At 38.5% G+C, this 24147-nt stretch overlaps 2 protein-coding genes across 10 annotated transcripts in view; one reads left to right on the forward strand and one right to left on the reverse strand.

Annotated features, from left to right (window-relative positions):
* Window positions 1-7335: 7335 nt before the first annotated feature.
* Window positions 7336-13581, reverse strand: LOC136269406 (uncharacterized). Of its 7 annotated transcripts, XM_066064958.1 has the most exons (11): window positions 13478-13581; window positions 13253-13412; window positions 11231-11351; window positions 9677-9875; window positions 8977-9092; window positions 7945-8169; window positions 7840-7899; window positions 7686-7796; window positions 7611-7632; window positions 7487-7562; window positions 7336-7441 (listed from the first exon to the last, which is right to left on the reverse strand). In XM_066064958.1, exons 2-11 carry the CDS (start codon window positions 13399-13401, stop codon window positions 7417-7419), a joined length of 1104 nt encoding a protein of 367 aa, XP_065921030.1. In that variant the 5' UTR covers window positions 13402-13412; window positions 13478-13581; the 3' UTR covers window positions 7336-7416. The 7 variants fall into 7 exon arrangements, with proteins under 7 accessions (XP_065921030.1, XP_065921032.1, XP_065921035.1 ...); XM_066064960.1 differs by having other exon boundaries at window positions 9677-9872; window positions 13253-13577; XM_066064963.1 differs by having other exon boundaries at window positions 7487-7559; window positions 7614-7632; window positions 13253-13577.
* The window catches only part of LOC136269402 (probable ATP-dependent RNA helicase DDX56), a 58956-nt gene continuing 48320 nt past the window's right edge, over window positions 13512-24147 (forward strand). The window contains exons 1-2 of one of the 3 annotated variants that reach the window (XM_066064955.1): window positions 13512-13632; window positions 13676-13717. In XM_066064955.1, the coding sequence (XP_065921027.1) occupies window positions 13513-13632; window positions 13676-13717 (162 nt within the window). In that variant the 5' untranslated portion in view covers window position 13512. The remainder of the gene's footprint in view (window positions 13633-13675; window positions 13718-24147) is intronic. The other 2 variants (XM_066064953.1, XM_066064954.1) reach the window with 2 other exon arrangements.

Raw genomic sequence — 24147 nt, forward strand, 5'->3', positions numbered from 1 at the left:
TTATGGGAGTAGGGAGGAAGGATAATATCCTTGATGGATATGATGGTTTTAGGTGAATGTGTTCAACTATCTTGTCTGTCTACAGCACTACAGCAACATTTCTCTACTCATTCACAAATAATGATATCATACTGTTTACTGTTGTTACTCTGTCACCAGTGATGTATCAACTCAAAATGGTCACATTTACAAAATTACTAAAACCATTTCCCTGCACTGCTCCTGCCACTTGTACTAACATCCCCTTCCTTACACTCCACTTAATATCTCAAGTGAACATACCCAACTCAACACATATATCATCAAATACACTAACAACCCCTCCTATTCCTGACCATCCTATTACCAACCCTCATAACATTATATGTGTTATTCTATTATATAATTTCTGTACTTTCGTTTGATTCAATCCTCCTATCGCTCCCACTAATATTGACATCCCTACACAAAAATATACTATACTCCATATTATCAGCTCTTGTAATAACAAAAATAATATCACTATTTCCGGTATTATCCCCAAAAATTACTAACAAATCACCTTGCCATATACATCTGGTACTCATAATTGAAATGGCGCTACTCCCAATTTAAATAGTAACGCTACCAAAAACAATACATGCCGCCACTCTAACTTTAATTCCTATCTGCCCTTCCATATATACTTCTCCACTTTTACTATATAAATACACCAACCCTAATGACAAACAACCCTAATGACAAACAACCTGAAAAGACTCCATTTAATATAAAATACTTTAAACCCCCTCCAAACCATATACTCTTCGTGTCCTTCCTAACAATATTAATATTGAAAATGTTTTGCATTTCTAACCCCAAATATATTAATACCCAATTACTTCTACCTAAATAATGCTCCCCATAAAAATAAATGAACCAAGGAATCTACCGCTCCTATAAGATAGACCAAAACAGCTGAACTATCAAAATTTGAACAAACCCTGTCCATTTTTTTACCATCCCTCCTCATCCCAACAGGTTAACAGTTTCATTAGACCCCACCTTGCAGACAACTCCACTATACCAATGGTTGGGAAGAGACCTTGGAACTATACATGAATAAAAATGTCTTTTCTTCCTGACATACACTACTGGTCAGACAGTTATTGTGGCAGCAGAGAGTTTATCAACTGCTGAAACAGTTTTTACTGCCTCAGGAGTGAATATCACTGTGGAGGGTAAGTGTTCATAGCAAGCTAGTACTGAACACTTAACTGCCACACACTGCATGAAGATTAACATTATTCACTGTACTACAATATGCTTTAACCATTATAGTTTTAATGATTACTTGTACTGTAATAATAGCTAATCCATCCTAACTGGAATGGAGTATATATACTACATTTATCCTACCAAACTAAAACAGAATGTTATAGTTATAATTCATGTTATTTATGAAAATCAAATATATGGACAGTAATATTTCAACATCTTACAATATTACTGTCAGATTTAATGAAATTGTTGTGAAAGTCAAAAGCAACACTGAAAATTTTGACTGCTTCATGTTGTGTTGCCATGGTAATCATGTTGTGTTGCCATGGTAATCATGTTGTGTTGCCATGATAATCGTGTTGTGATGTCATGATGATCGTGTTGTGATGTCATGATGATCGTGTTGTGATGTCATGATGATCGTGTTGTGATGCCATGATAATTGTGTTGCGTGATATAATTATTGTAAATTGTGGTGATATCTATCGTAACTATGGAATTTAATTAAGGCTTTTATATGCATGTTCAATCTAAAATGTTGTTTTGCACGCTGTAGAATCACTTATAAACAAAAATATTGGGTTCGGCCTTTGTTTGTAGCTGTTTGAAATACATTGTGGCATGATCAAGTCAGTATAGCTTCTGGTCCTGTCCCTGTTTTCTTAGAATCCCAAGTGTTGTCATGGCACACTTTAACCACTAAGTGTTACATGTGTAGTCTGTGTGTTTCACGATCATATAGTTGACAGTATCAGTATACCCGGTACTGTAAACTGTTGTGCATGCTAGACACTTCTAGTAAAATATCAGCTATCAAGTTAGCAGCAGCTAAGTAGCATATATGACATAAATAAGTTGTACACTTTGCCATGATCATATCATCAGAGTAGATATCCAAGTAGAATCCATTGTTTCCTTGTAACTCAGTAGTGTAGTGACCTGAGGTAGTGTAGCTTCCTTCATAGGCAGTAGCAGTTATACAACTGCCCCATTTCTGCTTTGTACTGAAGAAGTCAAATTGTGGAATTGAATTATTGCTGTCAACTTTTGGTCCACTCTTAATGGTTTACGGTCATCAAATGAGCTACCAAGGAATCCTCTATATGGAAACAAGGTTCTTACTTAGTCCATAATTACTGCGGTCATGAATCATAAACCGAATGGCACTCTTTTGATCAGAAAGGACCACAATGAAATCACTATTGTGTTGTTTAGCATGAACTCAATTGATCCACAATACATCTGATGGCAAATAAATGAAGTGTATCTAGCAGGTAATAAAATACCAGCACATGTTCAATAGGACCATGGATGTGACATTCAATTAATTTATCAGAAAGGAATTCACAATTGGATGCAGTGTAAATATCCAATTAATAGCCATGTACTCAACTGAGAAGTAATGAACACTTTGTATAGAAATTGAGACAATTTTTTTTTAGCAGATGCGGTCACCTTTTACATAGTTAGCCCTGGTTTTCCATAGCATATATATTAGTATATTAAAAATGTAAAATGAAGTAGGGATCCAAGCGATAAAAAGTGGTGAAACAAGAGATGAACGATAGTAGCTATTACAGCATAGCTTGGTCTACTTTGGCATTGAACATAAAATAATTGCTATACTATGCCAAAGTAGGGATTTCCCACTTAGTTAATTGTTATGCTGTAATAGCTACCATCATTCAGCTCTTGTTTCACTGCTTTTTATCGCTTGGATCGATCCCTACTTTATTTTAATTTTTTTTTAATATACTAGTTTTTTGCATGTAGCTAGCTATAAACATGTGACTGTTCTATTAGGGTGACTGCATCTGTATTGATCAAAAACTCCATTCTCTTTCTCATTTTTGTGATTTTAATAGTATCCTCCAGTTAACCTAAGAACTTTTTTACAGTCCTCATGCATGCTCTTTCCCATATTTAAGAAAAGCATATGTTTCTTGCTGTAACCCATCTACTCGACCAACTGCTTGGGTAAACTCTTCATTCGTAGCCTAAGGTATACCCATTTTGTGTTCTTCAATAAAGTACGACACTATATTATCCTGAACCACGTGATTTTGGCATTGCCCATGTTCACACCACATCCAGTTTTCCTTGACATATGCTTGCATGGAAAGTGTCATATTGATAACTTCATCAGGTGGAATTTCAGGGAAGGCAAAACAGTACTTGGTATTGGGATATTGCCTTTTATTGACATTAGCAACCATTTTTCATAGAGAAGCTTTTGTTGTAGTCAAAAACATCAACTGTTTCATGTTCATCAACATAAGTTCCTTACTGTTCTTGATCACTTGGAAACCACAAACTAATGTAACCAATTGGTGAGAGTATGACCTGGCTCAAGGACAGAATTAAGAAGCATTGAATACTAGTGACAAAATGCTGCTGCAGTAAGGTTCTTCTTTCCTTTTATGCTAGCATTATAGATTTATTAACAGTCTATTCATTTCCTTGCCTTTTTGTTGAGTTCTTTATTCTACCAAATGACACCTAGTCTTTGGATGCAGAATGAGATAAACATGTATCTTCCAGTTATCTACTATGCTCTCTAATAGTACATACTCTCTAATAGTTCTTTCAGGCATTTTGGCGGAATTTCTCTTAGAAAAGTGAAGACAATAATGAAATATCAATATGTCTGACATCACTGTCAACCCATTCTTGAGCATAATTATAATTACACAGGTGAATTTTTACCTTCATTATTATTATTATTGTTTACTGTGCAAAACCTCTTACAAAGAGTTTGTACAAGCACAGATAATGAATTAATTATGTGATTAATTGATGTTCAGCTAGTCTTGCTTTAAATTGGTCTAAACTTGAACAGGTGATGAGGTCGTTGGGTAAATTATTTCAGATCTTTGTACCTAATGGAAAGAATGAGTTAAGGTATGAGTTTACTCTTGTGTTTGGCTGTAACAGCCTCATTGAATGACCTCATAAACAGTGTAGTTAGATGGAGCCGGTATGAGTGTGGTATCAGTTGGTATAATATCTATTAATTGGTGCATGATCTTAAACATTATGATCACTTTCAGCTGGTTTCTGCAGTGAGCCAGAGGTGGCCAATTCAAATTTTGTGACATGTTTGTGACACTTGAATATGAAGAATAATTATTATACACAAACCTCGCACAGCATCTTTGAACTGATTCAATAGCTAAGATGTCTTTTTTTGGGTCCCAGGCACATTCTTGTAACAGCTCACTTTGACCAAAATTGGGCAGCTATGAAGGCTCTATGTCAGATTAGCAATTTCAGCAAATCTTCATCAGAAACATATAACTGACCTATATACTCATCTATATCATCCTTCTTATCCTCCCTGTGGCTTCATCTAGCTGTTGTTTTCTCTTACATGTAGAGGTATATACTTAATTAAATTAAACTCAACAAAACAATCACATTAGTGAGTAATCTTACAAACCAACAAAGAATAAGGAAATCACTGATCACGCTTTGTGCTTTGATTGGTTAAAACAGCATCCAGTTATATACACTGACTTACTGTGAAAATATAGTTTGGGCATAATTATATAGTACACTTCTCTATAGTAACGATGGGGAAATGCTTCTTATAGAATGATATTGGCCACCACTCGACTTTGCAACTCTTGTTCATGTCTTCAATGACTGTTTCATTTTCAACATCCATTACCTATAGCTAAATGAATAGCACTCTTGAATGTCTCAATAATCATATCTAACACATTGAGTTGATCCTCCATTGTTGTTATTGTTGTGCCATTATATATATCTCTTACTACTCTTTTGTCCTAATTTCAATTTCTTTAAACTTGCAACCAAACTTACTGTCTTCAATTCTTCACATTTTCTTTGTAATAACACATGCACACATTTCATACTGTGTGATCGTTTCTCCAGCCGGTTGTAGTGGGAATACTGGATGTGCTGCTATATGAAAACTTCCTTTGCAGCAGTCCATTTTGCATTTCTAAAGAAGTACAATAAAAACCTAGGAAAGAATGATTCTGGTAGCTAGAGTTTGCTCATTAAGAAGCTAGTTTCCTAGGTTTGAATTACTCTAAAGATCAAAATACTTTAATAGAGCAGTCATAATAATTATGGAAATAAAAGTACTAGGAATTTTAAGTATAATTAGGGGTCATAGAAAAAGTAGTTATTATTATTAACACTTTACAGTGACCAGCACTGAAGATCTGACAGCAACATCTGCTGCAGCCTTGGGATGACCTAACCTACTTTCAAGGACTTAGACCTATTGACTTGACCTAGTGATTTCACTTGGTGACTGAAAGGTGTAACAGAAAAAGGGCCAAACTAAGGAAAGAAAGGGTTACCTGATAAACTAGTGGACATTTTTAATTCCTACTTATGACTAAATTAAGAGATTAAATCTCCACTTACCTTGTTTCACTACTTTTTCTACAATAACTGAAGTAGTTTCCTCAGAAATTACTGCTATTTATACGTCTAAGGGAATGTATTTCCTATGGTTAATGGAGCAGTGAGTTAAGCATTGCTCATATTATATACACTATGTAGCTATGCTGCAGGAGAGGGTTAAAGGTGCAGGTAATATCCCATAGCTAGGTAACTTTGTGGTGCTTACAAGCTCCTTGGTGTAAGCTTTTGGAGATAACATATAATATATTTTTCATATTTTTGTGTGGCCACACCTAACTACATATTTTGTTGACAACTACTACACAGAGTATTCTGTGGTGAACTGTTGTCTACATAGTGTTACAATTAATGTCATTATTGTTGTGAGGAACTATGTATATTATTTTGCTGCATTTTTGGATAATAAATACCAGACTGGCTATATTACAAAACAGCAGTATACCATTGCTGTCAACATGAAGTAAAACATAGATTACAAAATAAAATAATTTGAAAATGACATTTTCTTCAGAGGTATATAGCTACTGGTAGTTCTTGATGAAGCCGCTAACACTCAGAATTTTTTTTTTGCATTATGTAACTTTACGTTGGTATTACCTTATAAGGATAATAGCTCCTTGTACTTTACCAATAATCCACTTGTGTGGTCATCATTCATTTGGCTTTGTTGTAACCATAATCAAAAGTTTTGCAACAGTTTGACAATATAAGTAAAGTGGAATTCCACTTAACCAAGTCAATATAGTAGTTGAGTTTTCTTTTCTGTACACACTACAGTACAATTTATTTCATTAAACATTCTAATTGTGTCAGTTATGCAATTCTAACTAATGTCACAAGATTTCTAGTTAACATAACGTGTGGTGACTCTATAGGTTTCCCTGTTTATCCATAACTGACCTTAGACTGTACAATGAATCTTACTACCTGAACATCAGGTGGTGCCCTGGAGCTCAGCTGAGTTTATTGTTTTCAATTCAACAACTCTTTGGTGTCTTGTCCTATTAAAAACTGGTGCTTTTTTCTTGAATATGTTACCTCATGAAAGGAGGTATGTATATAGCAAGTTGTGTTGAAGAACATATAACAGTCAATATGCCTGAAACTGGGAACCAACATGACCTTCCTGAATGTCTTATGTATCATTGCTATTGTTGAAATACTATCACTCAGAAATGTTGACTACACTGCCTGCATGCCTTCTCAACCAAACCAGTGTAAATGTGTTTATTCCAGCCATCTCCAGGTTGGTCAGAGCTTTATTAAGGCACCAGATTGCTCGCCACTGGGCTTTGGAAAAGTGGCCAGCAAAAGCAGACCACTTAAGCCTGACAGTGAATACCTTTTTGTGTTCAGGGTGAAAAATCAAACCTGCTGTCATAGGTGATAAGACTGGTTTTCCCACACCCAATCACATACGTAACAATCATGTTGATGCTGTATATGAACTCATCAAAATATTTGATTAGCAATACTTTTGCAGGTGGTTGAGATGACATTTAAGCTGTGTGAAGGCTTAATTCTGTGAATGGTTAAGATCATAGCAAAACTACAACTGCTATTATTACAAGACATTCAGAGAGAATTAAATCTTTGATGTTCTGTGAATATTTATATACACTTACTGACAATAAGTGTAATGTTGTGCATGGTTAAGGCAGACAAGCTAATGTTCCAGCTTGACGTACACACAAATCTGCTACAATACTTGTATATTGTGAAGTAACATACAACAAATATTATTAGTACAACATCATGATGTAGTTATGTAGCAAGTCACATAGTTACACTGCTAAACGTCCTGTTGATAACAACATTAACAATAACATACATTATCAATAGTTACCTTTTCTTAGGTAAGTTGACAGCTCTCATAACTATTGACATGTCAGTATCATGATCTGTGAACTGGCTAAATGCTGCTACAAGAAAAATCACATATAACACTGTACTCTATTAATGTCACTCACCACCAAATTCTGGGCTCTTGAACTAGATCACATGATAGGATTACATTAGCTAAACATAATGACGTAATAGCTTACTGGAGTGTCCGGCACTTCCATGGCAACAGCCGGCTGTGTTGGTATAGCATCAAGTGATAATTCTTCTTCTTGTGATTGGCTAGAATCATCCGGCATGGTAGTCGTAACACTCTAAAGAAAATATTGACTATTGAACATAATAGAGAATAATTACCAGTGGAGGGAGTAGGGTATCAACTATAGCAGATCTCTCTGGTCCAGCCACTGTAGGTTCCTGATTGTGATAATAATTGCAGCATGACAAACTGTACCACAGTACCATCAATTGCTGGTACTCCTGTTGTAAGTTGTCAGCTTTGTGGCTCAGTTGTCTGGCTCTACCACACACCTCCTTCTGCCAGTACTGATGTATGGCTTCTCTCCCCCCAATACCACAGTCAAGTAGTGACCGCTCTACTGCATCCTTTAACAAACCATGATAGCTTTGTGATGTATGGTCAAATAAATTGTCAATAAACTGATAATGGTGACTTCTGACAAAATACTACACAAGCAAACTACATGAATTTGAGGGATACAGGGGATTTATTACTTCTTGCAACACAGAAGGTAAAATTCAAAAAGCGTAAAGCGTCATATGGCTTCTTCAATTGACCAAAGAATGTTGTTCTATAGTCCATACTAGGAATGATAACAGTAAACAACCACCATAATGGGAGTGAACTACACATGTTTGTGGCTACTTAACATGTAAGAAGCCATACCACGCTCTACGCTTTTCACTCTCCAGTGTTGCAAGAAGTAATAAATCCCCTGTATAAGAGGAGTCAGTTTTTGATGGAGACACATACTATACAGAATTCCCCTACAATACACACACAATGGGACCTTCATAAAGAGTTCACATTAGTGAGGTGTCCTGATTTCAGGGGTCTAAATGTGTGTACACTAATACAAATGGGACAATGGATAAGTGTCCTGATTATCAAGGTGTCCTTATTAGTGAGGTGTCCTGATTTCAGGGGTCTAAATGTGTGTACACTAATACAAATGAGATCATGGACAAATGTCCAGATTATCAAGGTGTCCTTATTAGTGAGGTGTCCTAATTTCAGAGGTCTAAATGTGTGTACACCAATACAAATGGGACCATGGACAAGTGTCCAGATTATCAAGGTGTCCTTATTAGTGAGGTGTCCTGATTTCAGGGGTCTAAATGTGTGTACACTAATACAAATGGGATCATGGACAAGTGTCCTGATTATCAAGGTGTCCCTAGTTACAGTGTATAATAGCACCTCAAAAACTAAATCCACAAAACTTAATATAGATGAGATAAACACAGACCCACCTGAGCAGCAGGAAGAGACTCCTTATTATCAGAATTAAATCGAAGTAGGGTACAAAACTTCTTTAAAAACTCAGCAAGAACAGAGCACAATATGTCCAGGGCACGATTACTGCTGTCTGTAAGGATAAGAAGTTGTGATAGTAAAGATACAATTTCCGATCTAGGAAACTCAACATAATCATAATCATCCTACTGCACATAAACACGACATACCAAGTATGTCACATGGACAGGTACTATTTAATTGTCACTAATCTCTGCTTTTTGCCTGGCAGAGGACAAAACCAGCTCATGGCAAAGACATTGACTTTACCTGATATAGTACCAACTCCCAGTGTGACATTGTATTTGTGAGTGTTATAAGCCCCTGCTGTATTTATAAAAGATAATATGTTAGCATAACATAATGCTCGGATCCAGTCCAAGTTTAATTAAGAAAACACTGATCACTAATGAATAGTTTACCTGACAGACACTAGAGTTTAATCTAATGCTAATTTCTTGTAATCACATTTTCCAGCATCACAAGTAGAGTACTGTACACAACACAGTTCTAATAAACTGTCAGTTAATAAAGTGATCGTGTACACAATGGAAATGTGGTAAAACAAAAGTAGAAAATTATGATTATGTTGAACACTTACAACATGACTGGATTTGTACTATAGTAATGCATGTACTACAGATGGGTGTGGCTCACTCTCATATCCAACAAGCACACAGACAGTAGCCACACCCCTTCGTAGCTGTGCTTGCAGGGATGCAGGAGACAGTTCAACCTCTTGAAGTTTTAGTCTTTTGCGGGGACCACAGCTATCCAGCTGATTTGACTGGTCGGTTCCTTTGCTATATCTTGTTGGCCTCTTAATAGTCTGAGGTAACTCTACCTCACCAAACTGCTGTTAAACCAATTAACACAAAATGAATATTACTATTGTTGAGAATCAACAATTAAGAAAAAACTCAATTACAAACACTTGAGAGTCAATTACACCATCAAAGAACAATAAAACTCTAAGTGGTATTATTAAGATCTCAGCCACTACAAACATTAAGTGGTATTATTAAGATCTCAGCCACTACAAACATTAACGTGCTCCTTGCAGTACCTGTGATGTGATGACCTAACAATGTTTGGTAAGTTGTAGTGTTACTATTGCTAATATCACTATCTAGAGTTTCTATGGATACATATAGTTGAAATTGACAAAACATCTTGACTGCCTGGCGGACTCCTGTAAGAGTCCAGGTGTTAATAGGATGGCTGCAGGTTTGAGGCTGCCCAGGTCCAGTCATGGATTTTTTCTCTTCACTTTTCAAACACACTTTATGTAACAACTTTAAACAGGCTGCAGGACCAGGTGTCCAGCACTTGTGCTGTAAAGCCTTAATAAAAAAGTAAAGAAAACAAGTTTTACAGCGGCCAGCACTTTGGGCTAATAAATATTATTAAGTGTCCGGGAGTAGGTGATCTCTCTTGTTTCACTACTTTTTACTTCTTTGGTCCCTAATCAAACTTGAAATTCCTAAATTCTCCTTATACTTGTTTGTATACTTTTTTTTGGTAACGTTATTATGACTGGTGAACCTATACATACCGCATTAAGAATGGTGCTAGGCTTATTGCTTTCATCTGAACATACACCACAACTAAATCAATTACTGAAATAGTGCAGTGGCCATATTATGCTTTGTTTTCAGTTATGTTCAGCCCGTTACACAGCATTACAAATGATCAACACTGAGAAGGACCTCTGCAATCAATCCAGTCTCACAATGGATGATTCTCGTTACAAATTTAGGGAAGCCATCATGTGGCACTACGACAAATTAACACCATGTGCTGTCAGCAAAGATACATTGAACACAAAGGAGGACACAGGTAAGTCCATGAGTCTATGAAGCACACAATGTACATACTGCAGTATGCCAAAAGGCACCTGTTGGCTTGAAGCAATGTCGAACAGTGAAAAATCAAGCCCGTAGCCTTTGCTCCTACATGTGTCAAGTTACACTTGTCTGAAGGCATCAGTCAGTCAGTAGAAAATTACACTAAATTAAAAAAAAAAAAATGTAGCAACCTAATGGAAACAATTCAGGTTGTACTAAAGGCATTTTTGGGCTAGATTTATACTACTAACCCAATAGGCACTATGAAGGTATTGTGAGGTAGCTGGATTCTTGTCAATATTTTTTTGTGAGAAGGTGCAAACCTCCATGATCCCTAATATACAGTATAGAACCCATCACTCACAGACATATCCATTTTGCTGTGTGCCTCAACTATCATCTGTCTCATGTCAGCGACATGACGTTGCAGTTGTAAGATGTGTAGAATAATGTTAGGTCCTCCTGACACTACTTGCCTTGCCTTCCTACAAGACAAAATATCAGCACATACAATATCAAGGTAACAGCACATATAAGATCAAGGTAACAGCACTAAAGGTGGACCGATACCGATACCAGTATCGGTAATACAAGGTACAGATACCACAGTAGACACTCACCATTTTTATTTAACCATCTCTAAGCTAAGTTTCCAGTAGCTAATAACTTAGTTGAGCTAATCAGTAACTTAGTTGAGCTAACAAAGTAGCGAAACAAAGCCTCTGTTACTCTTCTCCAAGTATTGCTGCAATTGCTCCGTGTATATTCTAATGTACCTATCAATGTATTACCCCACTACCCCCCCTCGGGCATATATGGGGCTATAGTGGGGATTTGACACAGCCGAATGTCAAATGCCCCATAGTAGGGCAAACCTATCGTGTCAAATCCCCACCGTTGGCCCCAGTTGCAACGCGGGATTAACTCGGGATTTGACATAGCGAAGGAAGTTACAACAAAAAATATTTGGGCACTTACTGAACGATCGTCAAATGCCCCATAGTGGGGCAGCAGTTTCGTGTCAATTCCCCCTGTAAAGCCCCACTTACGCCCGAGGGGGGGGGGGGGGGGGGGGTGGTGGGGCAATACATTGATAGGTGCATAATATATTAGAACACGTGAATCCTTTGTAATTAAATGGTAGTGCAGTTGTTCCTCAAGAAAATAAGTTTATGACTACTTGGCTTGCTTTTTCATGAAAAGATTTGGTTGAAAAGCTGTAACAAACATTGTACAATTATCGGCCGTCCACACAATTAATTGCCTTATCAATAAGCTTACAAGAAAACTACCTCGAATCAAGAAATTAGTAATCTACCATGATGTTTATCATGTTTAGCTGTTATACAATGAATATTTTAAAACTTGATTGAACTGAGATCAATCAATTACTGTGATATTTAAATAGCTAGCTATGTATCACAACAATGAAATTTCTATAATAAACTTGTCTAGGCTTCAATGTATAGTATCGGTATCGGTTCAGTACAAATACTCGTATCGGAAATAACGGTAAAAAGTGGTATCAGTCCATCTCTAAACAGCACATATAAGATCAAGGCAACAGCACATATAAGATCAAGGCAACAGCACATATAAGATCAAGGCAACAGCACATATAAGATCAAGGCAACAGCACATATAAGATCAAGGCAACAGCACATATAAGATCAAGGCAACAGCACATATAAGATCAAGGCAACAGCACATATAAGATCAAGGTAACAGCACATATAAGATCAAGGTAACAGCACATATAAGATCAAGGTAACAGCACATATAAGATCAAGGTAACAGCACATATAAGATCAAGGTAACAGCACATATAAGATCAAGGCAACAGCACATATAAGATCAAGGCAACAGCACATATAAGATCAAGGCAACAGCACATATAAGATCAAGGCAACAGCACATATAAGATCAAGGCAACAGCACATATAAGATCAAGGTAACAGCACATATAAGATCAAGGTAACAGCACATATAAGATCAAGGTAACAGCACATATAAGATCAAGGTAACAGCACATATAAGATCAAGGTAACAGCACATATAAGATCAAGGTAACAGCACATATAAGATCAAGGTAACAGCACATATAAGATCAAGGTAACAGCACATATAAGATCAAGGTAACAGCACATATAAGATCAAGGTAACAGCACATATAAGATCAAGGTAACAGCACATATAAGATCAAGGTAACAGCACATATAAGATCAAGGTAACAGCACATATACAAGATCCTGATTTTCCAGGTTAGTTTAGGGATACTTTGGGACCTTAATTAAGAGTCTGAATCATGTAGGTGATCTCAAGTGTCCTCGATTAACAGGTTCTACTCTATATAACATGATATACAGATATTATCACTTGTTCTCACTCGGAGGGAGGTTTGTCAGATGTGGGGACCTCCACCGTTGGAACATGACAAGTCACATGAGCAGCAGGTGCTATCATTAGCGGGATAGCATTAGTGACATATTGACAGTCCTCATCAATTTCTCCCCACAGATGGCTACTGTTGTTCATGTCTAGCTTCACTAGAAAGGAGACGAGCTGAAATCATGTCTACACGCTCCCTTTACTCAACAAAAAACACGCTTACAAGTTGTAATGCTTCGCGCCCTATACTATCTATGGATGTTCACAAGTTTATTATTTCAAATAATGCGCACTGATGCGCTGTTTTTAGAACCTGAAGCAAACATGGGGACACGTGTGCAGTTTTCTGATATGAACTTAGATGATCGTTTGTTGAAAGTACGTCTCGTTTATATCACACCATTTTTACTGCTGTATACAGGGGATAGCCAAGTTAGGTTGGGCTAACCCAACTGAAATACAGGTGAGCTTGCACCACGTGCCAAGCTTTAGACACTTGTGTATAATGTGGATAAGTATGTCTATTTATTGCATAGAAGAACAGTTGCTGTACAATTCAAATCAATCTGTAGCACGTATCTGCATAGTCACGCGAGCCAGACCGCTTTTTCCCTTTTGTATTTGGGTGGGGTTTTGCCCACAAGGAAAAAAGCGGTCTGGGTACAAGACTAACTTTTTCCCCTTTTGTATGTAGGTGGGAAAAAAAGGTCTTGTGAACATAGTGTAGGTGTATATACTGTATGGATTCATATAAACTTTCACATTCTGAGCAGATAGAATTGATACTGAATTACATAGCTACATATAGTTTGGTCTTTTGTATTTCTCACCCTTGATAATAGTCAACAGCATGCTAAATGGATTTAAGGAGTTTTTTCACTAGTTAGTCCTTGTAAAATTGTCAAATCGAGTTCTGGCAGTCGACAGATTCTGGGGATGCTTGAACAGCTTCTGGCCAGAAGAAAGGATTATCTTGACCTCATACAAACTTGTGATCACATCATTTTTAGTGCCATTCCACAGAATAACCTCGTGATCAGTTCCACTGTCCAGTTTCTTGTGTCAGTTTTCTGCTATCGCTGTAATTTTTAAGCACAGCAACATATCTCAGTTGAAATAACCTTCAATACTAGGCCACCGTGCAAATGATGTGAACTTGCGATTGATTTCTTTTTTATGGCCAGAAGTCTTTCAAGCATCCCCAGAATCTGTCGACTGCCAGAGCAATAGTGCTATGCCATATTCACCAGACCTTTTCCCCCACCCACAAACAAAAAGTGGTCTGGTTACGTGAGAATAATCACTACTTGAGGTGGTTACATGCATATATGGTTACAATAGACTTACGTAAGGTCTTTGACTCGTTGGATCACTCTATTTTTCTTCATAACCTCTCAAATGGTTTGCTGACTACTAGATATCATCATGTCAAACATGGCTGTTTTTGTAGTGTAGTGGAGTCTGATGGAAGCAGAAATTCCTCAGGGAGTGCCTTAGTCTCATTTCTTTTCCTGGTTATATGAGTACACTATCTTCTACCATCACTGAAGGAGTCTTATTGATAATAGGGTTGGGAGGTATTTAGGTATTAGTAGTTAAAAAGGTATTTTTCAGATACTGAAGCAGTTTTCTAAAAATACCGAATACCGAATTTGATGTAGTAATTAATTTTTGGTGGTTTAGTGGTGATCATATACGTACATGGAGTCAAGCCTCATACAACCATGATGGCTGCAGGTTCGAGGCTACCTGGGTCCAGTCATGAATTTTTTCTCTTTTCTGCAACTTTTCAAACACACCTTTTCAAACACACCTTTTCAAACACACCTTTTCAAGTCTTTGAGCAGGCTGTAGGACCAGGTGTCCTACAGACCTTCAGCACTTGTGCTGTAAAGCATTAATAAATAAAAACTAGCATATTAAAAATTATGAATTTAAAAAAGAAGTAGGGTTTCAAGCTATAAGAAGTAGTGAAACAAGATATGAATAATGGTAGCTATTACAGCATAGCTCAGTGGGAAATCCCTACTTTGGCGTTGAACACAAAATAATTGTTATACCATGCCAAAGTAGAGATTTGACACTGAGCTATGCTGTAATAGCTACCATTGTTCATCTCTTGTTTCACTACTTTTTATAGCTTGAAACCCTACTTCTTTTTTAAATTCATAATTTTTAATATACTAGTTTGTTTAGTTTTTTTGTTAAAGCATATACAGCTAGCTATAAACATGTGACTGTTTTATTAGGGTGACTGCTGTAAAAGGGGTGTGGTCATCGTGGTTTCGCTCTATTATTAGACTAGAGTATCTAGAATCAGCCAACTTGAGGGTGTGTGGTCACAAATACAGCTAGCATAAAAGGGGCGTGGTCATCGTGGTCTCGATCGATAGATCGATAATACGTAGAATAAAGAATGGGCGTGACCTTGTTACCTATCGTGGAGTACTGGTACCTCCGTACAGTAGCGTAGTCTAAGTGCCTTAACGTGGCGTCTATTATGCTGCTTAAAGAAAGTGTTGATATGGAAAATTAGCGCCTCGGTATGGTTTCGTTGGGTGAAGAAGAGGACAAGTAGCCTGATTGAAGATAAAGAAAAGACAAGGCGCACACTCGTTGGAACCCCAAAAGGCACATCCCACTGGTGAGTTTGTTGTTGTGGTGTAAAATGGTGACCGTGCGCTGCTTGGGCTCTAGGATTGCGACTGTGGTCAGTGAGTGAGTGAGACGAAATTTCGAGTTTTGACGACTTTTAAAATTCTATATCCGACCTCCAGTAAGTGTTTTCTTGTTTTTTAACGCTACATTTGATGTTAGATGGACTAATATTATTCCGTAAAGGTGATTTTCTTCGCGTAAGACGTTTCTAAGCTGGTTTTTAAGGGCAGTATTTTTGGCGGCGCGCGTCAGATTTGATGCAAACCCTACTTAAACAGTACTACTGTACTGTTTGATAATAAAAAATAAATGAACCATGATTATGCGCTGTGGACAAGCACAGAATTATGAGTGCATGTTGAGGTATTCGCAATGTTTTTTACTTTTTGGGATACTTCAAAACTTACTTTGTGGCACAATATTATTGTTGTTTCATTTGTTTCTTTTAAAAAAATTTGGCAAATCATAGCTTACCCATGTTTAAAAGGTATTTAGTGATACCGAGGTATTTTTCCTAATACCGTACTGTTCTTCAAAAATGCAATACCGCCCATCCCTAATTGATAATACCACCCTCTTGGCCTAATCCTGACCAGGTTGGCACAACATTGAACTGCCAACTGAAGTTGAATGCTTAGCAAGTTTTCTGTTATGTGGTATTGTTCACCCCATCAGAAGTTATCTTGTTCGTTGCCTGTTATTGCTATCAGTAACATTACCTTGAAGGCTATAGCTACTCATAAATATTTCGGGCTATTTTTGATTGCCAGTTGACTTGGAAAGAACATGTTGCTAAGGTTTGTAAAAATATGTCCTTTTACCCGTTATCTAGTGAACTCTAACCGGTGGGTGCTCCCTGCTGAGCTTATTAAGCTCCTTTTGGGTTCACTAGTTTATCTCATTTGCACTATGCTCTTCTGGATCATTGTATTCTGTGGCTACAGAATTGTGCTGCTTGGATAATTTTTTTTGTCTCCGTAAGTTTGACCATATTACAGTACGCTACGCCTACCTTCAGTGGACGAATTGTTGAATTCCAGTGTATCTGTGCTGTGTACACTTAGTACACCTCTGTTAGAGCTATTCCTTCTATGGAAATCAAACCACTTGTGGCATCAGATCTCCAGTATATTCTACCCATTGTCATCTTTTATTTTTACTCAAAAAGATTTCAGACTTAAAGCTATGGAATTCTCTGCCACAGAAAATTGACACATAACTGTATGTATGTGTGTTTTGTACATGTTTTTTTATTCTCTACAAGGAAGAACGGCTTTGGTGATTGTTGAGAGATTAAAATAATAATAATAATCAATCAGAGATGATCTGCCACAGAAAATAACCACTAGGAGTGGCACTCTTTGCCATCGTGTATGTTTCCCCCCTTGAGGGCGTATGGCTGTACAGATTGTATTGAGATCACCAAAATAGAAATCCAAAATAGAGTTTGTACAGATTGTATTGAGATCACCAAAATAGAAAAGGCGCCCAGCATATGATAATTAGTATATGGAAAATGTACATGCATTCAGTTATAGATATTTGTGTTTGATAATTGGTAATTATGGTATTTAAAAATCCGTTCGTAAAGTAGAAAGTATGTGGGTCAAGGTATTGTGAGGTATCTTATAAGTTTGCTATAAACACTGTCACAAATAGCATAACCAACTGCTTAGCTTCCAGGAGTCATTCAACCTCAAATTTTAACCAAACGTCAAATGGGACACGTAGCAATTGGCCGGATCCATTTGTATTGACATGTTTGACACAGTGTCCTTACCCACATAGCTATACACAAATACTTAGTAATCAAATGTTCAAGATTTTATTTTATTATAAAAAATGTATTGTTTTGGCTTGATGTGGCGTAGTGTGTTATATGTGATACAATTATGAAACTTTCCACATAAACTTCTTGTTACATCTAGTACTGTATAGTAGGGACCACAAAAATGTGGGCGTAGCCCATGAAAAAAGCATTACCCAAAAACCAGCCTTGCTTTTCCCTGACGATGATGAAGCAGCATTGGTTAGGTAAAATAAGCCCAAACAAGCTTTCATATTGACCCGAAATGCTTTCAACAAGTTGCTATGAAATTTAAAAAAATAATATTAAACAGAATTTTCTAGTGACTAACTGACTGACTGACTAATGCCTTCAGACAACCGTAACTCGATAACGGTGAAGGCTACGTGCTTGATTTCTTCACTGTTCAATGTTGCTTCGGTCCGAGAGGTGCCTTTTGGCATACCACGGTACGTACAATGCATTCCTCATGGACTTACCAGAGTCCTCCTTTGTCATCTTTGCTGACAGTGAAGGTGTTGATTTAGCAGTATCACATGATGGCTTCCCTTCATACTGGAAATCGTCCGTATTTTTCATAGTGGCTACTTTGATTGCAGTGGTGCTTTTCGAACAGTTCTTGATTCGTAATGCTGTGTAATGGGTTGAACATAATTGACAATGAAGTGTAATGGATACTTCACTTTTCAGATGATAATTTTTTAGCTGGGATGCAAGGTGCTATTTCTTTGTTTTGATGTAGTATGCGTGGTTTTACCAGTTGTAATAATTGTATTTTCAGTACAAAAAAGTTAACAAACAAGTACACAAAAAAATTTTAAAAAGTAGGGGCCATAGCACATCAATAAAAAGTACCGAAACAAGCTGGAGTAGTGCATGATACACAGTAAAACAATAAGTAATAGTTGTCACACGGGCATGAGGGCTTTGCCTGATATGTATGCCCGACTGCCCGAGGGTAGAGGGCATACATATCAGGCAAAGCCCGAATTCTCCGTGTTACAACTAATATGTAACACTTCTTAGGCTGATAGCCTATGCAGGGTGATCAACCACCCAAGCCAATACGAATGCAGCCACTGGATGTATTATATATGCACACCTAAAATTTTCGATTATGGGTCAGCAGCTAGTACATTCTGGTTATGTTCGGTTATGATAAACGGTCATATCCTAGAGATATCACGGAGAATTTCCGTAACGCGAGTTTAATGTTTTAATCAGTGCTATTGAATCGTTTATGGGATAACTACGCAGTTCACTAAAGGCCTAGACAGGTAAGCTTGCTTGTAGAGTGCTTACTCCGTGCAGAGTGGTGGCTTCGTGATGGGGGTGTGTCCGTATTTGAAAACGTGTGGAAATGATCGAATGAATAAGCTGTAGCACTAGTTTTCACCTCAGCCCAACGTTTTTCAACTCGTAGGATGGCGAGGGTAACAAAACGCTCTCCGTATGTGTGGCGAAATCTGAGTTGTGCATCCTAATCACGTGAGTATTATTCGATCCCACAATTGATTTCGGCATCTACGTCTATATAATCACAGCCCAGTTGTAGACCGGCTACATTTCGTAGCTGGGCTACATATGAAATGTAGCCTGGGCGGCTCCTTTGATCTGAGGTGTGAAAGTGTTACATGAAGTGTTATATCCCTACTGTGCTCAAGATACCATAATGGAAATGCACGGTAGGGATATAACACTTCTTATTGTTTTACTGTGATTTAATATCGTGCACTACTCCAGCTTGTTTCAGTACTTTTTATTGATGTGTTATGGTCCCTACTCTCTTCCAATTTTTTGTGCACTTGTTGATATAGTGCTGTCGCAGATTTGACCTTTGGTGACCTTTACAGCCATTTTTGTATTGAAAATTCATCATTATTGTCTGAGCGTTTTACACTGTTAAAACATGGTTTCGAACTAAAGGTCTTGCTGAAAGAAACAACCTGGTTTTTATTTGAAGTCAATAGGTGATTTCATTCAATTAGTGCAGGTTAGAGATAACATGAGGATCTTTGTGGATTAGAAAACCAAGGTGAAGCCGAAGTTTTTAAAACATGAAGATCCAAGGGCGTGGTCTCTAACCGACTTAGAAATAAAAGCGTTTCATATGGGCACATAAGTGGAGTTACCGTAGATTCCCTAAAATTCGGCAGAAATAAATTAATTCCATTCGTGTCTGGCCGAACAATTAGGAAAAAATGTACCAACCCAGTGTTATTGTTGAATTTTTGGGATCTATCCCTAATACAGTCTACATGCTTCATGGCTATGTTATTTGCTATCTGCTTACTGGTTGCTTTCTGGATTTCTTTCTACAGGGACCAACAGGAACGCCTTGTGGCGGAATTGACGATACTGGCCGCAACACTCACTTCGCTGCAGCACTAACTTATATACCGTGATTGCCTACATTATCCAGGAGAGATGATCAATGTCATTACTACATCACTTTTGTATACAGTCACTCGGCACTAATAATAATAGAAACCACAATCAATACTATTAAACTAGCTATCTTGTGAAATCTTGCTAGCTCCCAGTTGCTGCATGAAGAATTTATAAATGCTATCATAGGGAAACACTATCTTGCCCAATACCTCCCTGTACAAAGTCCCCACACTAGTACGGCCATTTTGCTTTGTGACGTCAGAAAATGTCATTGCGGATATCATCCATTGCTATTGACATAGCAACAGGATTTCAAGGTAAGCGTGTTTCCATAAGATTATACTTCGACTCTCCATTCTATTTACTTTCTTGCTGAATTGTAAGGGTAGTTCATTAGTTGTAGGCATGAATTCCACCATAAGTATATAGACTTGTAGAGTTTGAAGTTAATTAATGATGAAATATGGGCGTGGCACGCATCAGAAAATGTTTGAGACTTTTATTCCATAGTGACACTGTAGCGGTAGAATTCGCCACGGAACTACTACCAAAGGGTGTGTATTATAAAGTATATCAACGGCATAGGGTTGCAATCGCCATTCCATGTAGTGGGAAGTAGTTGTGCTCAAAATACCTGTTTACGAAATTGCGGTAATGGCGATTTTTCAGCACTGTACAGTAAGTGGGACATCCTAGAAACTTCTATTAATAAACTCCTTGGTGCTGGCTTGAAGGTGATTAATATGCAGCAAATCCGGGGTCAATTGGTGCTACGGTTCAGGAGTTAGCTGGATCATGGAGCGTGATCTAGACATCACTAAATTCGAGTTTAATATGACTGATGATGAAATCAGATACTTTTTTGCTGACAGTACTAATGATGGTGGTTTACCACAAAGCAGACAGGAGGATGGACTAACTCACCAAGTGCAGGAACAGCTTGCTAAACAAAAACAGGTGGGCCATAATTCACTAAAGCCATTAAGCCTAAAAGCCACACAGGTGCGCTTTGCAACTCCACTTAATGAACATCAAATGGACCAGTTAAGAAAAAGTGCTGTACCAGATAAAACTAGAGCACAAACAGAATGGGGTGTAGGAGTATGGCGGGACTGGGCTTTAGCAAGAAACTGCAATAATAGTGACGTTGTGATACCCAGTGAGTTTGTTGTCACAACTTAATTGCTGGGTGGAGAGACTGTCACAGTCAGCTAGAGGCGGACAATCCCATCCACTTGGGGCGGATGAATTCAGTTCTTGTGGTTTGCCATTAGTTAGCAAGCGTAAAAACTTACTAGAGCAATTTCTGCACTGTTGCCAATTACTACAAAACGAATCTGGAAACACGCACACGCCAGGATCATTGTCACAGCTAAAGCCTGTATTCGCTTTCATCGTGCTCCCACTTTCGCTGTGCTACTGCTTTCTAAATAGGTTAGATCCCCCTGTCAGTTTTTAGTAGGGTGACACGCCTCGTACTTGGTTTGGTCACTTCGGCGGGCCGTTAATTAGTGACCAAACCGCGCCCTCGGGTTGTCAACCCTACTAAAAAATCTCCAGTTGGTATCTAACATACACGTATTTGCCCAATTAGCTGCATAACTGTACTGTATGACTCATACAGTACAGTTATGCAGCTGATTAGTACTGTATGGAGAATACGATATGCAGCATCGCTTTGATCCTCTCACGCAAAGTACAATATAGTATCATACTGTATAGTAGGGACCACAAAGGAGTAGGCGTGGCTCACAAAAAACAATGTCACCCAAAAACCAGCCTCAATTTTCGCTGATGACAATGAGGCAGTATTGGTTAGGTAAGACTAAGCCCAAATAAGCTTTCAGATCGACCCCAAACGCTTTCAACAAGTTGCTACGGAATTTTAAAAACTATTTATTTAACAAATTTTCTAGTGACTGACTGATGCCTTCAGACAACCGTAACTCGATAACAGCTAAGGCTATGGGCTTGATTTTTTCACTGTTCGACATTGCTTTGGCTCGACAGGTGCTTTTTGGCATACCGCAGTACGTACAATTTATTCTTCATGGACTTACCAGTGTCCTCCTTTGTGTCCTCCTTTGTGTCCCATTCATCTTTGCTGACAGTGAAAAGTGTCGATTTGGCGGTAGCACGCTATGGCTTCCCTTCGTATTAACGTAAATTGTCCATATTTTTCATAGTGGATATTTTGATTGCAGAGGTGCTTTTCGAACAGTTCTTGATTTGTACTGCTGTGTAATGGGTTGAACATAGCCAACAATGAAGCATAATTTCCAAATGGCTCAGATCACGAAGTGATTGCATGCTATTTGGGATTATATTTCAGAAGGCTCAGTCTCACATATCAATGGTGTTTGACCTAGTTTCCTATTATTACCAGCTGTTAGTAGTTACTAATACATGGGCATGCGTGCCACGTGCTACTCTACGCATGCACATGAAAAACTCTTATAAATACCCACCACACCTCACACCTTCGACCTTTGAATTAGCGAACCAATTTGGTTTGGTCAGGGAAGGGTGGGTGGGACCATTGATATGCTCGACTTCGCCTTCTTCATATAATCCCAAATAGCATGCAATCACTTCGTGATCTGAGCCATTTGGAAATTATATTTCAGAAGGCTCAGTCTCACATATCAATGGTGTTGTTTGTAGTTCCAACAAGGTGAAGTCGAGCCCATCTCAATCCCAGCTACCGTGAATACTATAAGGTTAGGTCTCACCGGGAGATGATGTAGATAACACTGCTCTACCAAAGGAAGCATCATGGGATGGACAATAATAATGTCTCCTGAAAACTGACTCTGTGCTCCAGTCTTCAGCTTTCATAATATCAGCAGTTGTAACACCAGCTCCTGCGGCTGCTGATGTGGAAGCTCCTCTAGTTGAATGACCTGCAAAAATCGATACATCAATACCTGCTAGCTTTAATGTTTCCCGTAACCATCGAGCAATAGTGCATGAAGCGACAGGCTTATGAGGCTTAACAATAGCCACAAACAATTTGCTAGTATCCTCAGGCCGTAGAGAAGCCGTGGCTCGTTCATAACAATGAAGAGTCTCCACTGGACACAGAGTATTATTGTGAGGAAAAGACGGAAAAAAGAACTCCCGCAGTTCTCTACCCTGTGATGACTGCTTGGCCAGTGCTGAGGGTAAGAAAACAACTCCTTCAGGTTTATACTGACGTCTGTCCAGCTGAAGGGAGGCTAAGTCTGCAGAGCGTGGTGGTCTGGTAAGACACATTAACATTGTAAGTTTAAATGTCAACTGCTTAAGGGATAAGGTATTCGAAGGGCCCAAACCCTCTAAGTACTGTAATTCCACCTGTACATTCCATGTAGAGGTGTACCTAGGGAGAGGTGGCCTAGAGTGAAAGGCTCCCTTCAAAAGTCTGCTGATTGTGGGGTGTTTACCCACCTCTACCCCGTCCACTGGATCATGAACTGATGAAATGGCCGATCTGAAGGAATTCAGTGATCGTGATTGGTAGCCTTCCTCAAACAGATGGGCCAGGAAATTAGCCACATCTGCTATAGGGCCAGAAACGGGATCTCTATGGCGTTCACCACACCAGCGTATCCACTTGTTAAACAAGGAGTCATATGTTTGTGAGGACTTTGACCTCCAGGAGGCCAACATGAGGTTTGAAGCCTCTGAAGAAAGGCAGCTGTCTCGGAACTTCGCCCGGAGACAGGCCAGACGGCTAGTTGTGGGGTGACCTCCAACTGCCTCAGTTGTTCCCCCCTCTGCATTTGAGCCTCCTGAGGAGAGAGAAGGCGAGGGTAATCTCTCAACATCCTGAGTAGGACAGGATACCATGTCTGGGCTCTACCAGAATTACCTGAGCCTGTTGGGATTCCACCTTGCTCAGTACTCGTCCCACCAAGCACCATGGGGGGTTGGCATACCCTCTCAACTGACTCCAGTCCTGTTGAAAGGCATCCACTGCTGCTGCTTGGGGGTCTGGCCTCCAGCTGAAAAACCGTGGCAGCTGGTAAGTCATCCGTGAAGCGAATAAGTCGATC

This window comes from Dysidea avara, chromosome 10 (assembly GCF_963678975.1).
Source record: "Dysidea avara chromosome 10, odDysAvar1.4, whole genome shotgun sequence".
In the NCBI taxonomy this organism is placed as follows: Eukaryota; Metazoa; Porifera; class Demospongiae; order Dictyoceratida; family Dysideidae; genus Dysidea; species Dysidea avara.

Coding starts and splice junctions, on each gene's coding strand:
- LOC136269406 (XM_066064958.1), bottom strand. CDS start 13,401: ATGAACAACAGTAGCCATCTGTGGGGAGAAATTGATGAGGACTGTCAA. Junction 8,170..8,976: donor AGTCTCTTCCTGCTGCTCAG/GTGGGTCTGTGT, acceptor TTGCTTGTGTAG/TATTTTGTCAGAAGTCACCA. Junction 7,633..7,685: donor TGGAAGTGCCGGACACTCCA/GTAAGCTATTAC, acceptor CATGTGATCTAG/TTCAAGAGCCCAGAATTTGG.